The sequence below is a fragment of the Hylobates moloch genome, unplaced genomic scaffold, assembly GCF_009828535.3.
Source record: "Hylobates moloch isolate HMO894 unplaced genomic scaffold, HMol_V3 SCAFFOLD_2, whole genome shotgun sequence".
NCBI lineage: Eukaryota > Metazoa > Chordata > Mammalia > Primates > Hylobatidae > Hylobates > Hylobates moloch.
This window is the reverse complement of record NW_026652277.1, coordinates 145,330,632-145,351,992: the sequence shown is the minus strand read 5'-3', so window position 1 is coordinate 145,351,992 and position 21,361 is coordinate 145,330,632. Positions and strand designations below refer to the sequence as shown.

General features: G+C 36.9%; 1 protein-coding gene across 2 annotated transcripts in view; it reads left to right on the top strand.

The window, feature by feature from the left end:
* THEMIS (thymocyte selection associated) overlaps positions 1-13,913 on the top strand; it is a 202,118-nt gene extending 188,205 nt beyond the window's left edge. For both annotated transcript variants that reach the window (XM_032158722.2, XM_058430611.1), the window contains 2 exons: positions 3,659-3,794; positions 13,453-13,913. In XM_032158722.2, the coding sequence (XP_032014613.1) occupies positions 3,659-3,794; positions 13,453-13,484 (168 nt within the window). In that variant the 3' untranslated portion in view covers positions 13,485-13,913. The remainder of the gene's footprint in view (positions 1-3,658; positions 3,795-13,452) is intronic.
* The last annotated feature ends 7,448 nt before the right edge of the window (positions 13,914-21,361 follow it).

Below are 21,361 nucleotides of genomic sequence, written 5' to 3'. Positions count from 1 at the left end.
GCAAGGGGGTGATGGATATAGAGAAAGTAGAGGGATCAGTGGATCTCAGATCCCAGTGAGGTCCACAAATAGCCTTGGCAGAAACTGGAAAAAGCAGTCTTGGAGATTTGGCTGGAGTGGAGAGAATAAACTTGAGGATAGGAGATGAAGTGAAAGAGGAACATACTTAATATTAGAGGTGGAAACATTTCAGCTTATGATAGACTTCAGATGTGATCTTGGGACTGAAAGCATGAGGTAGAAAAAATGAGAAGTTCATTTGTAGTAAGGAGATCCAGGGATGAATAAGATAGAATGTTTATGTAGATATGGATATTGTCCAAGATCATGGTGATGCTGAGGCTAGAAAAGACAACAGTCCAGGTGTCAAAGCCTTTTTGTGAAAAATGCATGGATATTAGTAGATAGATGATACCAACAAGAAGGGAAATGACACATAGCTAGACGATAGGAATATCAAAGTAGCAGATATGTTTTGCAAGGAGGTAAGGTTGCAACGGACAACACTCAAGGAAGGGGATAGTCCACTTAAGGGTAACAGGGATGAGGAAGAATAAGCAGCCAGTATCATTCACAGAAGAGGAGGTGTCTTCAAAGAAGAATGAGATTTTAGTCAGGGTAAGAAGGTAGAGACAATATTCAGAAAAGAAGTTGAACAGGTAGTGAAGTTTGCAAACCGTAAAGCAAAGTCATCAACGCACAGTGGAAGAATTTGAGAGGTAGGAAAGGGGAGACGGAAGAGAGAGAATTGAGGGTTAGTGGAGGGCAGTTGGGCAATTAAGAATGAAACACTGTAGGAATTTTATTGTAGCAGAAAAGAGATGCCAGGGTATAATGTGCAGACCCAGGGAACTAGAAGGAGGGGCTAAGTAAACAAGGAATAGGGAGTGTGGCAGGGTCAGTAACTTAAGAGACACCTACCTCCCTTTATGTTAGGACCTGGGAACCACAGCCTGGCTATAATATGTAACGTAAAAGAGAAGTTGGAAAATCTGACAGGGTTTGCTTAAGAAGAGACTCCACTGTGGGAACGGTTTTCAGGAAAATGAGGCTCTTAATTACTGAAACACTAATATGTTTATAAAATGTCCAGTGTGCAAGAGGTTTGCACCAGGAAGCACAGGACCTTTATAATACAGAACCTATTCTGATCAAGGGGCTATTTTCTCTCTCAGGCTTTCACAACAATCCTTTCCTGAGTAAATAAACTCAGCATTTCTTTTATTTTCAGTCTGGAATATATTAGAATATACATAACTTGCATGAATTCTTGACTTTCTCTCAATGTTTTAATATTTTCAATTGAATTTGGTATGAACAAACATGAAGCTTATTCCTTCTTTAATCTATTGCATTGCTCAGTTCTGAGAAACTATGATTTAATACTCATGTCATAACTTGAAATAATAATATACTTTTCGAAGGTATGTAATTCAGAATCAGGAAAGTAGTTGGATGCTGAAATCTGCTTCTTTCCAAAAACTACATGATAATAGAGGCCTGACAATAAATTTTAAAAATTACAGTGATGGGCTTATATTTTTGTGGGCTGTGGAGGAGCTAAAAATAAACAAGCGGGGTGGTTTAGTTCTAGTTAATACCAACATCCAAACTGATCTTTTGAGCTGTCTTTTGTAGTATTGCTAGGATCTTTGAGAAATACCTACAAATGACTTACCACACTCTATTTTAATTATCTGCATAAACAATGTAAGAAATTGTGTCTGAATAATTTGGAGTCTGAGAGAATGTCATGTTACATTTGTATTCTCACACCACATCCATTATCTGGGATACTATAGATAGATGGTGGTTGAATGTACCAGTTATCTGTCAGCATACAATGCTGCATAACCACCGGAAAAACATAATGGCATACAACCAAAATCACATTGATTTTGCTCATGAAGCTGTGGAATTCGGCTGACTTGAGCTGGTCTCAGATGATCTAGACTGGTTTCACCCAAACGTCTGGGGCTCCTCTGGCTGTTGGTTGCTTCAGCTTGGACAACTGGGGTGACCTAACTCTGCCCATCTCATGTTCAATCTGCGGCCAGCTAGTCTAGGCATAGCCTCATGGCATAGTGGAAGTTAAGGAATGAGCAAAAACAATTGTGCAAGCCTCTTTCAAGCCTCTGTGTCAATATCCTATTGGGCCAGAAGAAGCTACATTGATAGGCCAAAAGTCAGAGTAGGAGGGCACTGCAAAATTCTATAGAAAGGACATGGATACAGAGAAGGGTGAAGAGTGAGGGCTATCCGTACATCCAGTCCACCACATTAAAAATCTTAAGAAATCAGTCATGAAGAACACTGTCCAAGGTTCAGGTTTCATATCATAAGGCTCAGCACTGTTCATTTTGTTAACTCAAGTGAATTATTTAATCATTCTAAAGCCTAATTTCCTTATTGGCCTTTCTCAAGCTTTAAAAGTGGTTGATTTTATAAATTCAAGCTTTTAATGAATTTCATGCAATATATGGTCTACAGGAGAAATTTTACAGGAAAGTTGTCCATTATACTATCCTTTAGTGAGCCAACGTGGCTAGTCCGAATGGCCATAATTGATTAGCTAATATTGACCCTGAGAATCTTCACATATTCTGTAATCTTTTTTTTTTTGAGACGGAGTCTCGCTCTGTCGCCCAGGCTGGAGTGCAGTAGCGCAATCTCGGCTCACTGCAAGCTCTGCCTCCCGGGTTCACGCCATTCTCCTGCCTCAGCCTCCCCGAGTAGCTGGGACTACAGGCTCCCACCACCACGCCCGGCTAATTTTTTGTATTTTTAGTAGAGACGGGGTTTCATCGTGGTCTCGATCTCCTGACCTCGTGATCCGCCCGCCTCGGCCTCCCAAAGGGCTGGGATTACAAGCGTGAGCCACTGCGCCCGGCCATATTCTGTAATCTTATTCAAATTGACAAACTTCTAGTCTGGATTTGGGTATGAATTAATTAAGTGCTGGAAGTTTAATCTCCAGTTGAAGTCTTCACTTTTTGTTCCCATCTGATGATTCTTTTGAAGCATACAGTGTGTCAGTATAATGTCAAATGCTGTGACATCTCTTACATGTGAGATGAGTTACAGGGACCATTGATGCTGTGCCTTAATAATTCATTGTTATAATGAATTATTACTCTGAAATTGACTAAAGGAGCTTTGTCAAATTTGCATAATGCTGATAAAAAATGTGGTTTAATTTATAGTAGATGTTATGATTTGTTTTATATAGAGAGTACAGATGATACAGAAATGAAATCTGCTTTTGATTATATAATATGTAATTATGTAATATATAATGAAGTTCTGGATTAGTTAACTGTAAGAATAAAAACTAAGTAAAAATGTTCTAAATGAAAAATATTTTATAAGCTTCACAAGAAAAAAGTAATATACACAAATGGTCTTTGAAAATAGTTTTCTATGCCTAAAATGACTTCTTATTCTAGTTACTTAGATTGCTTCAAAAATTGTACACCTCAGTTTCCAAAATATATTGATGAACGTATAATTTGTAGCTTGCTTTGACATGTCAAATGTTCTGTTTCAGACGTACAGAAATGAATTGTCATGTGATAAATCTTTCATATCTCTGCGGAGCATTTATTTTGGACTGATAATTTACTTGTGAAATCAATCACTCTGACCCATGTCATTTCAGCGTCATCACGTAGACATAACCAAGAAACCTCACCCAAATCAAGCTGGCCTGGATTCAAAAGTACTGGTTGGTAGTCAGAATGATTTGGTGGATGAAGAGAAAGAAAGGAGCAACCGTGGGGCCACAGCAGTAGCAGGTACTTATGTGACTATAGGTCAGTTAAACCACGGTGGTTTAACTGTCCACATGACAAAGGTGCAATGGACAGATTCTTACTATTATTTTATTTGGAATATATGACTCAGCCCAAGTGATCACCCTGCTCTGCCAATCACATTGAAATGAAGTTTTATGTGAAGCATGATATTAAACACTCACAATAATAATAGTAATGTTTATTGTTTTCCATTATTAGATTTTTCACCTCATTTATGGTTTTCATGGAAATGAAATATTTCAAGATTGCTTGTATTGTTGTGATAATAATATTTTGATATTTTTCCTAGAACAATGAACAAGAACAATTACTATCTTGAAAAGAGGTTAAAATAATTGAGATGTTTTAAATTTAAAGAAGTGTCAGATAAGTCACTGAATGCTAGCTTGAATTATGATGGTTTAGTTTGTAGAGATTGTGATCTGATATTTTTCATCTCTACTGAGTGCAAAACAAAAGCAAACGGACTTGTGGAGGAGTTGATAGCATTCAATTAAGCTACCCAGACTAACTTCCATATGGCAGAAATTTGGGATGAGCTAGCAAGGGAAATAAGAAGTTTGTTTCTTGCCAATATTTTAGACACACCAAACCCCCTCAATTTCTATTACACTTTATCTTTGAAACGTCACATTTAGTTCATACAAAAATTGAAACTGTAATTATTCTTAAGCATTCGGTTTGCTCCTTTCTCCTCCTTATTTGGTTTTGTAGCTAGCACACTTTCTTCTCCAAGGACATATAAAAGTCAAAATACTAGATAAAGTCTCTGAAGTGTTTCTGCTCCAAACGCTGTCTGCACAATCTGGGTTCTTTCATGTAGTTAGCTTACTGGCTTCTGACACTCCTATAAAAACGTCCCATAGAGCTTTCCTTATTACCTTTTCATTGACTCTCTCCGAGTGAGAAAAATGAAATTCTGTAAAGGGCTTTGAAAATCGTGCATATTGCAATTCCTCCAAATTTCTAATACTAATCAAGTATGATTATAAAAGAAACAACCACTGCAGTGAAAATTGCTGCAGCGCATTGAGTCTCAGGCCATTATTAATTCATTGGAACTTGTTGTTTTTTTTTTTTCTTTCTTTAAGATTGTGGATTCTAAAAAGTACCAGAGAACACAATTCCTGAGATCAAAGTTTTTGTTTCAATCAGAGGGAAACGTTATCTAATCTTCTCTTGTATGTGAATCTTTCTGGGATGGTACAGCAGTAGTTCCAGCTTTGTGCCTTGAGTGAGTAGTACAGTGTATGTTACAGACCAGAGCAGCACCTGCTTTGAATATATTACTTGTAAGTGATGATTTTAGGGACAAAGATGACCTGGAATTAAAGCAGTGATTCTAGGCAAGTGAGACCCCCTAACTTCATTCAAGAGAGTAAAATGGAATCTCCTTTCTTAGATCAATTTGATTTTAACATGCATTTATTTAGAAATTACCCAGTATGAACATCTTGGCAATATTTTTATTTGCTTTCCCATTTGTAAATGCAATAATTACAGTCTTTCTTCCTTATGGATTGTAATTGTGCGATAATTCCATATATAAAAATACAAAAGTAGAGTAGAGCAAAAATATAATTTTTCAAACTTAATTTTCATCTTATATAATATAGTATATGTTCTTCATTTCCAAAAAAAAGACTCATTGGAGCCCTACTTAACATTTACCATACTTCACATGGATAGCTCATGGAATATGTAGTAGCCTTATTTGAGTTCAGGATGGGTAGAGTAGGCCTTTTCTGAGCTTTCTCCTCTTTCTAATGCTTAGACATAAGTCAGTCATTTCCTAAATTCTCTTTGACGAGAGTAACAGTTGGAGAGACTTTGTAGCATATCACCGACTTAAAAAAAAAAAAAAAAAAAAAAGCCTAACTAAGATGGGGTGCTGCTTTGCTTTTCTAATGTTGCTCTTTCAGGATACCCAGTTAAATGGGGTGGAACCTTTTCAAATATGTATCTAATAATTGTACTAAGGAAATTAGTTATCTTGGTATTCAATGTCAACAACTGAAATTTTGCTGTCAATGACTGAACACGAATTGTGTAATAAGACTCTATTCCAGCCAAGAGTACAGTAAACCCTCACTCAGGATCAGTGCTGCCAGCCACTGATGTCTTCACTAAGAAACTGATGAAAACATTTCACCAGATTCTAGATGACCTTCTTCTGTGGGTCCTTGATTCACTCTTGTTGCTTAGTGATGCCCATGCCTTATTTTAAGAACATTATTATTAATTCTACATGTTATTTTATCCATAAATTACTAAAAAAAAGTTCTCTGAAAGTAGGATGATTAAGTGATAGAATGATAAAGTGCAGACCTTCAGAGGCTGCACTGAGATTTCTGGGTTTACGTTTTGGCTCCCCCATTAGGTAGCTATGTACCATGAGCGATTTGTTATTTAAGACTATTCCTTTATTTGTAAAATTGAGTTACTAGTAGTGCTATACCATGGGCTTTTTATTTTTGAAGATTATATTAGATCAAATAGGTAAAAGTTAGTATAGTACATAGTAAACTACAATGAAATCAAGCTATAATAATTAACTACTGAATCTTTACGAATTGATTGCTAAGGAAAACTGTTTTCCTACGATATGCTCTGTAAATTGCTGGCTGTGGCCACTTGATGTTATGGATCTTTCAGTCTCTGAGTTTCTGTCTGCATTTTTTGCCTTTGAGAGCAGTGTGCTCTTGGAAATGTTATAGCCTTTGTGAATGCTATGAACATTGGAGGGGATGAGAAACCCTCTTTGGTAATGTCACTGATTCCTCAGAGTAAAAGAAACACTCCAATTTTGTAGAGACACGGATGCCCTGACGCTCTCTAACGGACTTTTTCCCCATCTTACCTCAGCAGCAATAGCTAAGGAGGAGCACAGGGCTTCAATGTTTATTCAGCTTAAGGTCTGTTTTTAGTAATAACATGTGTTAAGTGGAAATGTTTTCATTGAACTATTTGTTGCATCCAGTTCCCTGGGTTGATTTACATGTGCAAAGTCGATTGGGAAGTGCTCTCAGGAACAGCACTTGAGGCAGAGTCCCAGAAGCAGGTCTGGGCAGAGGGAAAAATTGAATCACGATACAGTCACAACAAAGACCTCAACTGATCCCGTAGGGAGCTCTGGAGCTGGCATGGTTCTTTAGGGTTGTCCTGAATTAGGGGGTGGGAAATAGACTTTATACCCCCTGCATCAAACAATCATTGGATGCAGCTGTCCCTGAGAAGGGTCTGTGGTTATGGGCAATGTGGCTTTTTTCAGCCAAGGGCACAGCCATTTGGTACAAGAGGATGATTATTTAGTTCTGAGGAGGATCTGATTATTATGTGGGTCACTCATTAATTGCTGCCATTGCTTCCGGTTATCTTCCTGGCTAAACAGGGGGCCATTTTCCTTTTTCTTCCTTATGTCTCTCTAGAAACTCAAATCATTGCCAGGAAGGATGACCTTTTAAATATGCTTATTCGTTTTTGTCCTACGTAAACATAAATGTTTTCTAATGAGCAAATGTTATACTCTCCTGATCCTTATTTTCTAATGTAATTTTCTTCCTATTGTAGCTTTGTCTATGTTCTTTGAATTTTCCTTACAACTTTACACTAAATCTGTTGCACTGCTTGTCCTTCATAAATTAGACTAGTCAAGTAGTAAGACAACCCTGGGCTAGAAAATGAAACCCAAGGCACTCCAAGTTTGAGTCCCAGTTCTGCCACAACCTGGATGCATAGCCTTTCAGAAGCCATTTCATTTCTCTGAGCTTGACTTTCTCCATCAAAATAGTGGGTATACCAGATAATCTGTGTGCCCTGTCAGTTCTGAAAGCCTGTGATCCTGTGGCTTACTCTGAGTTAGAGCATTGAAATTGTTGGACTCAAATGGTCTTATTTCTAAGTGAGACTCACATACAGGTGATTCACCCCATCTAAGATCCTACTTAATTTGGGAATTTAAGCAGGTCAGAAAAAAAACAAACTCCCCGGGAAAGCTCTCCTCTTAGGCCAAGGTGGAAGCTAGAGAATAAAGAATGATTCTGTAGCTTTAGTTTAATCTAAATGTTTAGTGTAAACTTCAGATCCTATTTGTATCATGGAAAATAAAACATAAGTAGTTTCCTATCAGGACCATTTTGAGGATTAGAGAAGTCAGAGGTTCTATATTAAAGACCTTAATTGAAAGGCTGATTATATGGGATCAAGAGGTAGGTAGTTTAGATCATAAAACACATTGTTGTTTCTTAATTTTAATGAAGAAACACCTCAATAATTCAATGTTATCCTAAGTAGTGTTCTAAGTGCAAAAATTACTTTTATTCCAAAGTCTAGAAAACCTGTTATTTAAAATATTGTATAATTTTCAACTGATGATTTAAAAATCTGTCCTTTCATCTTTATATTTAACATCAATGCAGATTTCTTATAAGATAAACAAAATAATGATATTAGTAGAATTTATTTTACACTTCTAGATAAGGCTATTTTAGTTTGGAAATACTGACACCCTAAAGAAAAATGTTATAAGATTGCTCTTCATTTTATAGCAACCTATCTCCCTCTTCTCAGAAGATTTAAATGTTTAAGAATGTGCTGCAAGGAGAACCCACAGTCATTTCATTCTTTGAACAATTCTGAAATATCATTTCCTATTAGTAAGTTGTGTGAGCACTGACAACCTGGCCCCTCATCTTCCCTAGAGATTAATTTATTTTCTGCAGTCCTTGCTCTTCATGGAAATCTTACTCGTAAGCGTTCACCAATGGGAGATCTCATCAGCAGAATGCTAATTATGAAAGCAAACCCGTGTACCATATTGAGAGGGAAAAACAGTTCTCTAGGCAAAGCAACCTTTTTCTTGTCGTTTTACTCTGCTCTCTGCTCTATCTATGGTTGAACAGAAATATTAACCCCTGGGAAACTATTCCATGAGGTGCTGGGGGATGGTAGAAAGTGCAAGTTTTGCAATGAGACAGACCGAAGACTAAGCTCTAATTCAAAGAATGTCACATTTGTTTGTGATTTTGTTTTCTTATCTTTAAAATTAGAATAAAAATACTTATCTTACAAGAAAGTTCTTGTGCTTTAAAATATCGCTTAATGTGTATGTTAAAAATACATATTCTTGGGATCTATTCTCTAGAGCAGAGTTGGAAAATAATCATGGCCTATGGGTAAAATATTAATAGATCCCATTGCCTGATTTTTTATGGCTGGGGAGCCGGGAATGTTTGATTTTTCATTTTCAAATGTTAAAGAATATTTAAAAATAGTATTTTTAACATGTGAAAATTTTATAAAATTCAAATTGTAATGTCCATGAATAAAGTTTTATTGGAACACATCTACACTTATTTAAACATTGTCTATGACTGCTTTAGCGTTCTATCAGGACGGTCAAGTAATGGTAACAGATATTTACTGTCTTGCCCTTTAGGGAAAAAGTATGATTCAGGTATACCACAGGGATGTGTTTCAATGTATCTCAGGTGAGTCTGCTGTAGGGGTTCTATGGATCACACTTTGAAAAATAATGCACTAGAAGACTTGTGAACAACCTTTTGCTTCTTCTCACTTATCATACCCACTCTACCAGAAAGTCTGATTGGCTTTATCTTCAAAGAACATCTGGAATACGCCCATTTTTTCTTTCCATGGCTACTGCTACCAACCAAGTCTACGCTATCTGCTGCTATCAACCACTGTCTCTCATCCAGATTCTTGCACTTGCTTTCTCACTAGTCTATTTGCTCCTACACGTGGCCCATAGTGTCCATTCCCAACACAACAGCCAGAGTAAGTGTATAATAATCTTAAGTCAGATTGTGTAACTCCTCTCCTCAATATCCTCCAGTGGCCTCTCTACTTCTCCTTTCTCACTACTCTGGATATGTTGGCCTCATAGCTGTTTCTCAAAAACCCTAGGAGAGCTCCATCCTCAAGGCTGGCACAGACTATTTTATCTAAATGCCATAATCTTTCCCCAGAGATCCAAGTGGCTTTCAGATTCACTTCCTTTAGGTCTTCATTCAATGGTTACCTTCTTAGTGATCACCTTATTTTAAAATTATAACCCTTCTGTCTGGCACTATCTGCCTCCTTTGTGCTCTCTAACATATTTTGCAATGTCCTTTTTATTTTGATTATTGGTCACCTACTCCACATAATGTCACTACGAAGGCAGAGATTTTTATCAGTTTGCTCTATCCTTAGGTTATAGGAAAGTGTCTGGTTCATAAAAGGTTCACAGTAAGTATTTCTTGAATACAAAAATGAACCCCAGACTCCTATCTTGTGCTTGACAGATTATGTGTGGATTCTATCAAACATTTTCTGTATGCAAAAACAGTTGCTGGAGTACAAATAGAAGACTCATCTCTGAAACGTGATACAATACTCACTTAATCACTTCAAATGAGAGGGGAAATAAAGCAGCTATTAACTTGTATTATTTGTTTGTTCAGTCTCAGCCAACAATTTGATGACAAAAGATACAAAGGAAAGGGAATTAATGATGGGTACACATATGAAAACATGAATGAAAATCCAGTTGAAACTGTTCAGAAGAGACTCCAAGAAACCACAATTAAGTTGCATCCTAAAAGAGGTAGATGGTTCATGGCAGGTTTGAGTGTTCACCATCACATTGAGCAATTTCAGGGGACTGGCACTCAAAGTTTCCCAAAAGAAAAGTGAAAAGGGAATAGCTTTCCTTCAAATTAACACTTTAGGAAACATCAGGTTTATAAGAGAATGTAAATTACTTTTAGACATACTTCAGCTTGATTCCTCCAAAATATGAGGAAACTGAAATTTTCTCTCACTTTAACCTTCTTATTCTAATAATTCCCATGTAATTTTACACTTAAAACTCCATTTTGTAAGTTATTATTAAAAAGATGTAATTCTGACCATTGAAGGACACTTCTTTAGCCTGTATTTTTGAGAAAGAAAAGCAAAATGAAACTCCATTCTATGTCTACTCTTCTATGAATGAAATAGTTTACTTGATCTCCAAGGAAACTTGTCTACATGATTCCAAATACCTCAGTTAATCTGATCAACTGAGTAATTGGTTCAGTGAATATCCATTTCAACATGAGAATCATCACGTCTTTATTGAACTTGTGATATTTCCAAAAGGAATAGGTGAATGCCAAAAAGATAAAGACTTTAAATCAATTTGGATTTTAAAACCTAAATTATTGTCAGAAAAAAACAGTTCTTGCACATTTTGAGATTCCTTAAAGGTAGTATGCAAGAAACACAGTTTCTATTCAATGTGGAATCTCCTGCTCTGTCAACTAGAGCTTGCCACCAGAGCATAGATGTAATTTAGAGGACCACTGCACTGGGTGAAGATTGGGTTAGATCAGGCAGGGTGAGCTGACGTATAAGGTCTCTTCTAAAACTAAGATTGTTTAAATCCCAGTTTTTTATTTGAAAATAATCTAATTATTTTAATTATCTCAACTCCATTTTTCTGCTTAACTGTGTACTATCTTAAATCAGCTTATTGGCAAGTGAGAGTTAGACTAATAACTGTCAAGATGACAGATTGAACTTTCAAACTGCATGCTTATAATAGTTTGATGTGACTCTGAGATGGCAATGGCAAGTAATATTTCTGTAGCACTTTACATTTTACAAAGTAATTGAAAGCTCATTATTTCATCTGATATTTCCTCAACTCTCTATGATTCAGTTATTATAATGAAAACTTATCCACTGATAAGGAAATGGAATTCAGAGATTCCTCAAAATACACAGCCAGTTAAGTTGTAGACTCAGGAATCAGACTTAGGTCTTCAGATTCCAATTCTCTGTACTACAATTCATTTATTTCATTTTCCTTCATCCCATCCCCCTGCTCCCTAAGAAAAGCAGCACTGTAAGGAAAAAATATTGCTGTTATTCCTTTTTATAGATAAAGTCACAAAGATAGTAAATGATAGAGGTGGGAATTAAATCTGGGCATACTGCCTAAAAATCTTGTGTTCTTATATCTAAAATGTATATTCTACAGTGTGTGGTTTTATTACTGTTTGTCATATAAGGAAGATCTAAAAAGCTAAAGGCAGCCTTTGAGGACAGTGGATCATGAGGAGAGGGAAGGAAATCTAGGCGAGTATGCAGTACAGGTTCTCTTCACCATCAACCCACTGACCACTCCAGCTCCCAGTCCCAGTTAACATTGATGGAAATGTTGACAGACGAAAGTAAATTCAGACGACTAGGGGAATTAACATGGTATGTGGAGAAATCTCTCTTCTTTCTCCTTTGACATTACCTTTCTTCTTTCTCAATTAGTCTGTGACCTCCTCAGGAGCCATGAAACTGCATATTTTGTTTCTGTGTTTCACACACATCATGAAAATCACTGAGATAGTGAGATAATTTTAGTCTTTTTACATTTATTGACATATTCTATCTTTGCAACTATTCCATTCAATAAGCATTATTCTCCTCCTTCTCCTTCTCCTTTAAAAAAAATGAGAAAATGAGGCATATAAAGGTTAGTAACCTAAAGTAAATTACTTTAGGTTATACAGCTAGTGTGACAGAAAAATAATTCAAACAAGAAGGAAGCAGGAAGAAAAAAAGAAGAAAGTGAGGGAAAGTGGGAGAGGGGAAGAAGGGGAGAAAAACAAATGGAAGAAGGAAGGAAGGAAGGAAGGAAGGGAAGAAAGAAGGGAGGGAGGGAGGAAAGGAGGGAGGGAGGGAGGCAGGCAGTTATAGGCTATTGAGTGCTCAGAAGGAAGACCAACAGAGACTTTCTCTCCAGGTCCTGGCAGCTAGCACTTAACTAACCTCTAGTACAATAGAGGGGGGGGAGGGTCAGTGAGATTTCTGGTTTCTGTTCCTCTTGACCACTTGTAGTGCTTACTTTTAGGGCTTCTTTTAATTACCCATCCATCGCACTCCATAAAGCCATAGTAGAAAGGAATAAAGTGTCTTGCCTGGAGATAGGCACAATTCCTGTTCGTAGCGTAGCTTGCTTTATGTGAGAGTCTGACGTGATGTTGTGTTAATGCCAGGACTGTGTATATGTTAACTAGGAGCTTTAGATAGTACAGCTGATGCTGGAGGCCTGTTGATTTTTCCTCAATTTAACAATTATTAGGTACCTTTTTCCTCCTCTGTAGTTCTTAGAACACCAATAGGCTTGCATTCTATTCAGTAGGCATAGTGCCACAGCCAAAGACTGTTGAGTCCGGAAACAGACATTTTTCGACACAATCAGCTTCATCTTCTTACTAGCTATGTGACTGCTGGGCAGTTCTCAACTTCATTGAGGCCTCAGTTTTCTACCTTACATTACCCATATGATAGAGTTGTTATAAGGATGAACTGAAACACAAAGAAAAGCATTTCGTCCATGGAAAAACACTTTATACATGTAAGCTATTATCTCCTACCTCATACAAGTATCTACCTTGTTTCTGAAGAGTGAAGAGCTTACTTTCTTCTGTTTCTTTCTTTTTTTTTTTTTTTTGTTGGCTCTTTCTTCTTTGCTTCCAACCGTTTCTCAAAAACCATATGCATGTGAGTGTTGACAGTATTTGAAAGCAGGCAGTTTCCTTTCTGGTTATTTTCAATACTTATTTCTGATAAACCTTTCTTTTTTTATTTATAGAAACATTCAAAAATGAAAAACATCAAAAATAACAAGATGTGACAGAAGCCACTTAGGCAGCAAACATAAATGTTGCAGTGAAAAAAGAAGCTAGCCTTCTAGCTGAAAAACAAGTATTCCCCAATGGACTCCAGAAGAAACTTGACTCATCGCTGCAAAGGAGAGAACAACCTTAAAACTTTTAACAGATAAAACTTACAGAAACCTATGATATAGAATCCATATAGTCTATTATGTTGTGTCTAAATCTGTAGGTATTGTTTTGTTGTTCTTTAGGACGTATTTATTTAACTTGCACATTTTTTCAGGTTCTTATTTCTACTACCAGCAACTAAGTAATTGAGAAATAATTCTGTATTTCAGTTTCTGAGTAAAACCAGTCTGAAATAGGATAAAAGCCCATCAAATACTTTCTTTTTTTTCCAGAATTTGTTTTGCCATATTTTAGTGCTATCATCATTCCTAAGAAGACTAACTTACAGAAAAATAATTATATCTGAGTGATTTAAAATGTCCAGTTTTCTTATCCAAATCCCTCGGAACTATGGAAAAGAGTCTGACTTCACATTCACAGTGTATTTACAAAATACACTGTGTCATAAATATGTTTGAATTCCAACAGTCAAAGCCATTGAGAGTCATAGGAGTTTTCCACAACCTTCTCTTCTGTGACCCAACAACAAGTTCATGACTGAAATTTCACCAGATTTCTGAGATAATGCCTTAATATTCTATGTACTATATATCAGATAATTCTTTAGATGAATGTTTCTTAGGATTGTAGGAAAATTATCTAGTTAATCATAATATTTGATGGAAAGAAAAAGACAATAAAATTGTAATGAGATATAATAAATTTGGCTGACAATAAACCAAAGTGATTCTTAATTAGTATACATTAGAATGATGCTCTTATAGTTGTACCATCTATCAAAATTACTTTAAGGGCTCTCACATTTTAATAATTTATCTTATTATGTATTAAGTATACAGGAACAATATTATTTTTCCTCTAACAAAATGAAGAGACAGGCTATCTGGTTAATGTTACATAGGAATTTAATAGTAACACTTGAACTTCATCCATAGATCATACTCTGTACAAAATCTGTTAGCTAACATCCTATCTCATAATTATTTTATGTTATGTGGAGAAATTTGTTGATTTTGTACCAAAGTGTTTCTGAAGACAATAAATTGTGAGTCAACTTTAGAACAAAAAAAATTACAGTTAGAGTTTTTTCAATGTTTATATTCTGATTAAGTTTACTTTACCTTACATTTTTTCTAAGTAACAATGAATCCTGATTTCTAATGTGATAAAAATTGCTTAGTGATTTGATTGTGGTAATATCATTTCTTATCTACAATGTCTAAAATTTTATGGGACAGTTTTCCTTTTATTTATTTTGCCTGTTTGTGCAGATAAGAATAGAAACTTTTCTAAGACCCACATTTGGTTATTGAAGGCCGCAGCGAATCTTAACCTAACAACCTTGGCAAACTGCGCCGTAGGTGTTTTTAGACTCGTATAATTTGTTATTTTTCAAATAATAGTGAATAATTAATATTTTTGTTTGGAATTTGAGAACAATTAAATTTGTACTTTCAGTAAGTACCATTCTTTGATTAGAAAATTAAGAGAATGCATATCTTACTTTGGTTGTAAATCATCAAGGGCTTTCTAATAGAAATCATATGTAACATTTCTAAATATAAGTCCTTTCACATACTGCATTTCCAGTTGTCTTGATATTGAAAAGTGTAATAAACTTCATGCTCACCTATTGGAGATTTGGGAAGGTTGAAAATAAACTTCCTAATTTTTATTTGTACGTGTTCTCTACTATGTTTAATTCTAGAATAACTATCTTCCTGTAACGATTAAGTTAAAATATTCTTTAACTAGAATTGAAATAAATTGTTCACTAAGGAGGGGGCCACTTGTGCTAAAAAAGCCAGGAGGAGAGAGATTGTCCTCCCTGCCCTCTCCATCCCTTATGGACTTACAGTGCTGAGCTCAATCATAATGACCAAATTTCACAGCATGGCCAAGCTGCATAGATAGGTGCCAAAACTACCAATTATTAATACTGGCCTCTTCCTAATTGAATCAGTCAAGCAGTTTTGGAAAAGGCTGTCAGAAAGGAGTGAGAAATGGAAAGAGGAAAATGTGATTGTTGAGATGGGCTAGCTCAACTCTTACATCCAGGATTTTAATATAAAAACCGTTTAAGATTAGAGTCAACATGTAATGAGACTTTTAGGTGTTTAACCAATGGTTCTTGGTTCAAGTTGCCTCTAAAAGGAAGATAACATGTAAAACACTGGGGAGAGTCAGAATTAGGATCTAATTATAACCCCAGTAGGCTGGAATACTAAAAATGAAATCCAATAGAATAAAAGTATTCTTTTAATTTTACCATGAAAATATTTCCACAATTGTGACATTTCTGACTGCTTCTACTTCTACTGCTGTGGTCCAAGCTTCAGTCATCTCTGTTGGATTATTGCAAAAACCCTGTAACAATTCTTCCTGTTCCTGCCCTTGCTACCTATCAATCTATTCTGATTGTGAGAACCAGAATGATCTCATTAAAATATGTGCTATTATTACACACCACAGTCATGTCCTACCTCATTCAGAGTAAAAGCCAAAATTCCTAAAATGATCTAGAAAGGTGTGCACAATATATTCCCATTCTCTCTCTGGACTCTTCCTATTCATTTTGCTCAAGTCATGGTGACCTTCCCATTTGATATGGTTTGGCTGTGTCCCCATCTAACTCTGGTCTTGAATTGTAGTTCCCATAATCCCCACGTGTCATGGGAGGGACCTGGTGGGAGGTAATTGAGTCATGGGGGCAGTTTCCCTCATGCTGTTCTCCTGATAGTGAGTGAGTTCTCATGAGATCTGACGGCTTTTATAACGGCTTTTTCCACTTTTGCTTGGCACTTCGTGCTGCCACCATGTGTAGAAGGACGTGTTTGCTTCCCCTTCTGCCATGATTATAAATTTCCTGAGGCCTCCCCAGCCATGCTGAACTGTGTGAGTCAATTAAACATATTTCCTTTACAAATTACCCAGTCTTGGGTATATCTTTATTAGCAGTGTGAGAATGGACTAATACATCATTATTCATCAACCGTGCCAGGGCTAGTCCTACCCTGAGGCCTTTGCATTTGCTGTTCTCCCTGCCTGGAACACTTTTTGTTCTCCTCTCCACACAGGTCCCTCCCTTACTTCCTTCAGGCTTTATCCACATATTACCTCTCAATGTGGCCTGCTCTGGCCACTCTATCTCAAACTGTAACCTCAACTCTTATTGGTCTTTCTATCTCCTTCCCTGCCTTAATTTTCTCCACAATAGTTTATTCTATCTAACAAGTTATGTCTTTTACGTGTCTTGTTTCTTTTCTGTCTCCTTTACACTAGACGGTAAACCCCCTGAAGGCAGGATTTCTTATGGTTTCTGCACTACACCTAGACACTTAGAATAGTGTCTGGAATATATCTGGCACTCAATATATGTTTGCTGAATGAACTGATTAAAGTTAGGAATATGAGAACTCAGGCCAGACTGCCCAGGTCTGAATACTGACTCCCTGTTTACTGGGTTGCCTTGGATAAGTTTGTGAGCCTCCTTCTGCTTCAAATTCCCACATATATGTAAAATAGGGACTAAAATAGACTCTACATTGTAGAGTTGTTGTGGTAATTTAATGAATGTACATATGTAAAGTGCTTGGAGCTTTGTCTGGCAAAAAATAAGTCCTCAATACATTTATGTGTTGTTATTTTATAATATATATATGTCCTAAATTAGATGTAAAATATTACATCAAGACTTTTTAGTTTTGGAGTCTTGCATCTTTTCTTCTTTGAGTTTTCTTTCTTTCCCACGTCCACTCTCATGTGCCATGACAAATACTCACCTAGTCCTTGTTATCTTAGCTCAGGTTCCCTAGAAGCACAGGTTAAGGGGGAAGATACTCGTTCAGTGGTTTATTGGAGTGTTCTTAGGAGGAATCTGTATGGAAGTGGAAGAAGTGAGCAGGATAGGAGAAGGATCTAGATAAATACATGATTTCATAAGAACTCCAACCTAATCTTTCCAGCCTGATCCTAAGGGTACCCTGGAGCATGGATTATACTACTGTGCTGATCCCTCAGCTGAAACTTTGAAAATTTGTTCCAAATCCAAGAAGCCAGCAGGTTCCAAATTGTGTACCATATGATAGGACAAATGAGTCCCATAGGTATATCTCACTGTTGCGTCTCCCTTGGGACAAATTGTGTCACTTGATCTGAGATGATATTACACAGGATATCATGTTGGGAGAACAGAAATTCTGTGACCCCTCTGCGGCAGTGCTGGCTGAGGCATTGTGAAAAGGAAAAGTAAACTGATACCTGGAGTATATTTCCATTTCAGTTATGAGAAAGCATAGATTCTTCTTGGATGAAAGGGATTCAATGTAATAAAATTCTTACCAACTGACTAGGTTGTTTCTTCAACGGATGGTAACTTATCAGGGAGAGGGTCAAACACCATTGGTCTTTGTGACAGGCAAATTGAAGCTTCAACAGTAACAGTAACTAGATCAGCCTTTGTGAGAAATAGTTCATGCTGTTCGCCCATGACTTACAGTAATATCTGCCATCATGGTTACTCCACTCATGAGTCCACTGTGCAAGTACTGGGGTGAATAAGGACAGAGACTACTTGATATTTACTGATTGAGTCAACCTGTCTAATTGATTTTATAGTACAGATGTTCTCTGATGAACACCAATTTGCTGCATAAAATTTTCACACCTTTTCCCCATTTTCATAGGTGTAGTCATCCTCTTCTGCAGATATTTTTATCCATCATATTCAACTCTATCTGAATCCAAGTATTTAACTAACCAGCTAAGTCATTTGCTATTAAAGCCACTTGCCAAGGAGTTTATGTTTATCCTGATTGCAGGCCATTGTTCCCTTTACACACAAAGTGGACAACCAGATGCATGCAACTCTGTCCACTGGGAGGATTTCACTTCACCATTGTCTTTCAGACCCACTCCTAAGTGAGGCTCTAGTGCAACAGTAATCCATTTGGGCCTCTGCTAATACACCAAGTTGACCCATACATGAATGGATCCACTTCATTTTATTAGTTGTTTACAGAGAAACTCACCATGAGCTCTGGAAGTGCAAGCCAAATAAAAAGTGCAGGTACAACAATGGTGGGTGAGTGACTTGTGGGCCTCATCAGTCACTCATTGGCACAGCTCATTTGTATCATCTGGACCTGCTCCACCCCGGTCTTGTATGTGCTGCTTCTATCTTGCAAAGTGCTGCTGCTGGGCTTACTTGATCTTATGGATTCCTGTGTCTGATAGCAACCAGCTCAATAGGGCAGTTTCAGTTAGATGATTATACAATGTTCTATTGTCATGTATCAGTCCCCTACTTGGTAAAGTAGCATGGTGACAGCAGCTTTTCAAATGTTGTATAGTTCTGTGATAAAATGTCATGGCCGTGTTCCAAGGATTGTACAGTAATTCTCCTATTGGAGCTTGCCAGAGATTTTATACACTATCTTTGTCTATTAGATACCCATCAGCTATATATCTAGATACCCATAGTACCACAGATCTTTCAGGTAACATGGCAGAGGCGCAAGTCTGCTGTAACCACAGACTTGACCTCCTATCTCAGCCCTCCTTCCTCTGGGCCCCATACAAAACTGTCAGTCATTTGTGTTACCTCATACATGATTCAGAGCAGTACACTCAATTGTGTCATATGCTGCCTATCCAACCCCAAAAGCCGTACTAAATGCTGTCTTAGTGGAAAGAGGTGTAAAGGACATGCCATGGTCTAAATGTCGGTGTCTTCCAAAATTCATATGTTGGAAACCAATACCCAATGTGATAATATTAAAAGATGGGCCTTTTAAGAAGTAATTAATTCATGATGGCTCTACTCTCAGGAACAGGATTGGTTCTCTTACAAAAGAGAGAGTTTTTGTAAGGGAGTGTCCTTGCTCCCTCCTGCCATGTAAGGATGCAGCAAAAGGTGCCATCTTTGAAACAAAGCAAGCCCTGACCAGACCTCAAATCTTCTGGTACCTTGATCTTAGACTTCTTAGCCTCCATAACGGTGAGCAATAAATTTCCATTCTTTATAAATTACCCAGTCTAAGGTATTTTGTTACAGCAGCCCAGAACAAATAAAGATAGTGCAATAACCTGTTCTTTGTCTGAGGAGATATCCTAGCTTCCTTAGCTCACTGGAATCTTAAAATTTTTATCCATATGGCCACATCTTGTATTTTTGCAAGGTTTAGTTTATTATTTATTCTGTTATTAATGTGCCAAAGTGTTAATGAAGAATGGGAGCTAGATACATACCCTTTTAGGTGACTATCAAGCTATTTAAGCTATGGGTCCCTAGTCCCTGTGGTTTGTGTTTGCTGATGTGACCCTCATTCAACATATTCTTGTCATTTCTTGAGAACAGTGCAATGACTGGGTACATAGGAAGCTGCAGCTTGGTGTCTGAGCCCTCCAGGATTTTCTTGCCCCACATAGTACTTGCTATCTGCTTCATACCCTTATTAAAGCTAAGTAAACTTAGTGTTTGGTGTACTTATTGTTTCTTGTATCTTTGATTGACAACGTGAAATTAAAACTCATTCTAAAGGTCTTGTTTTTGCAACATTACAAAATAAAGTGCTAGAAATGATGAATATGGTTTGACTGTGTCCCTACCCAAATCTCATCTTGAATTCCCACGTGTTATGTGTGTTCAATCGTGGGGGCAGGTCTTTCCCATGCTGTTCTTGTGAGAGTGAATAAGCCTCACAAGATCTGATGGTTTTAAAAAGTGGAGTTTCCCTGCACAAGCTCTCTTCTCTTGTCTGCCACCATGTGAGATGTGCCTTTCACCTTCTGCCATGATTGTGAAGCCTCCCCAGCCACATGGAACTGTAAATCCAATAAACCAGTTTCTTTTGTAACTTGCCCAGTCTCGGGTATGTCTTTATCAGCAGAGTGAAAATGGACTAATACAATGATGAATATGATAGCTAAAAAGAAAAAAACAAATCCAGGTTAGACACAACAGAAGAGAAAGTTGCTGAGATGGTAGACCTTAATTAATTACCCAGAATGCAGCAAGAAAAGACAAGACAGTGGAAAAGAGGTGTTAAAAAAACACTGAGAAGAGTTTAAGAAGGCAGAATATTTACTTAATTAGAGTAAGAGCACGAGAAATTCAGAGAGTGATGCGAGGCAGAAGTGAAGTAATATTCAAAGAGATGGTGTCTGAGACCTTTCCAGGAATAACAAATAATACAAAATTTCAGATTTAGGAAATACAGCAGCATATTTCAAGAAGAATAAAGAAGTAATTTCCTTACAACTCATAGTGAAATTTCAGAAGGAGGATACAAAATAGGACTGGGACATCAATTGGACAGTTGACTTTTCTAAGCCTAATACAACAGCTGGAAGATGGGGTGCCAAGGGAAAAAGCTCTGTAGTGAGAACTGTTAATGCAGTTAAAAGATTTTCAAAAATAAGAATAAAATACTTCTTATAGATAAACAAAAACAGAGGGGCTTACAGTCAATTAAATTCTTGGTAAAAGGATATCCAAAGGGCATACTCTAAGAAAGAAAATAAGTCCAGAAAAAAAAAAAATCTGAGAATCAAGAATGAGTAGGATATTAAAAAATAATTACAGACTGGAAGATATTTACAATATATATGTCTAGTAAAAAATGGTATCCAGAATGTATAAAAGGCTGCTTCAAATCATTAAGTAAAATGCAGACAAGCTAATTTTAAGAGAGGGTAAAGAACTTAAGCAGGCACTTCATAAAAGAGGATATTCAAAAGGATAATGAACATAAA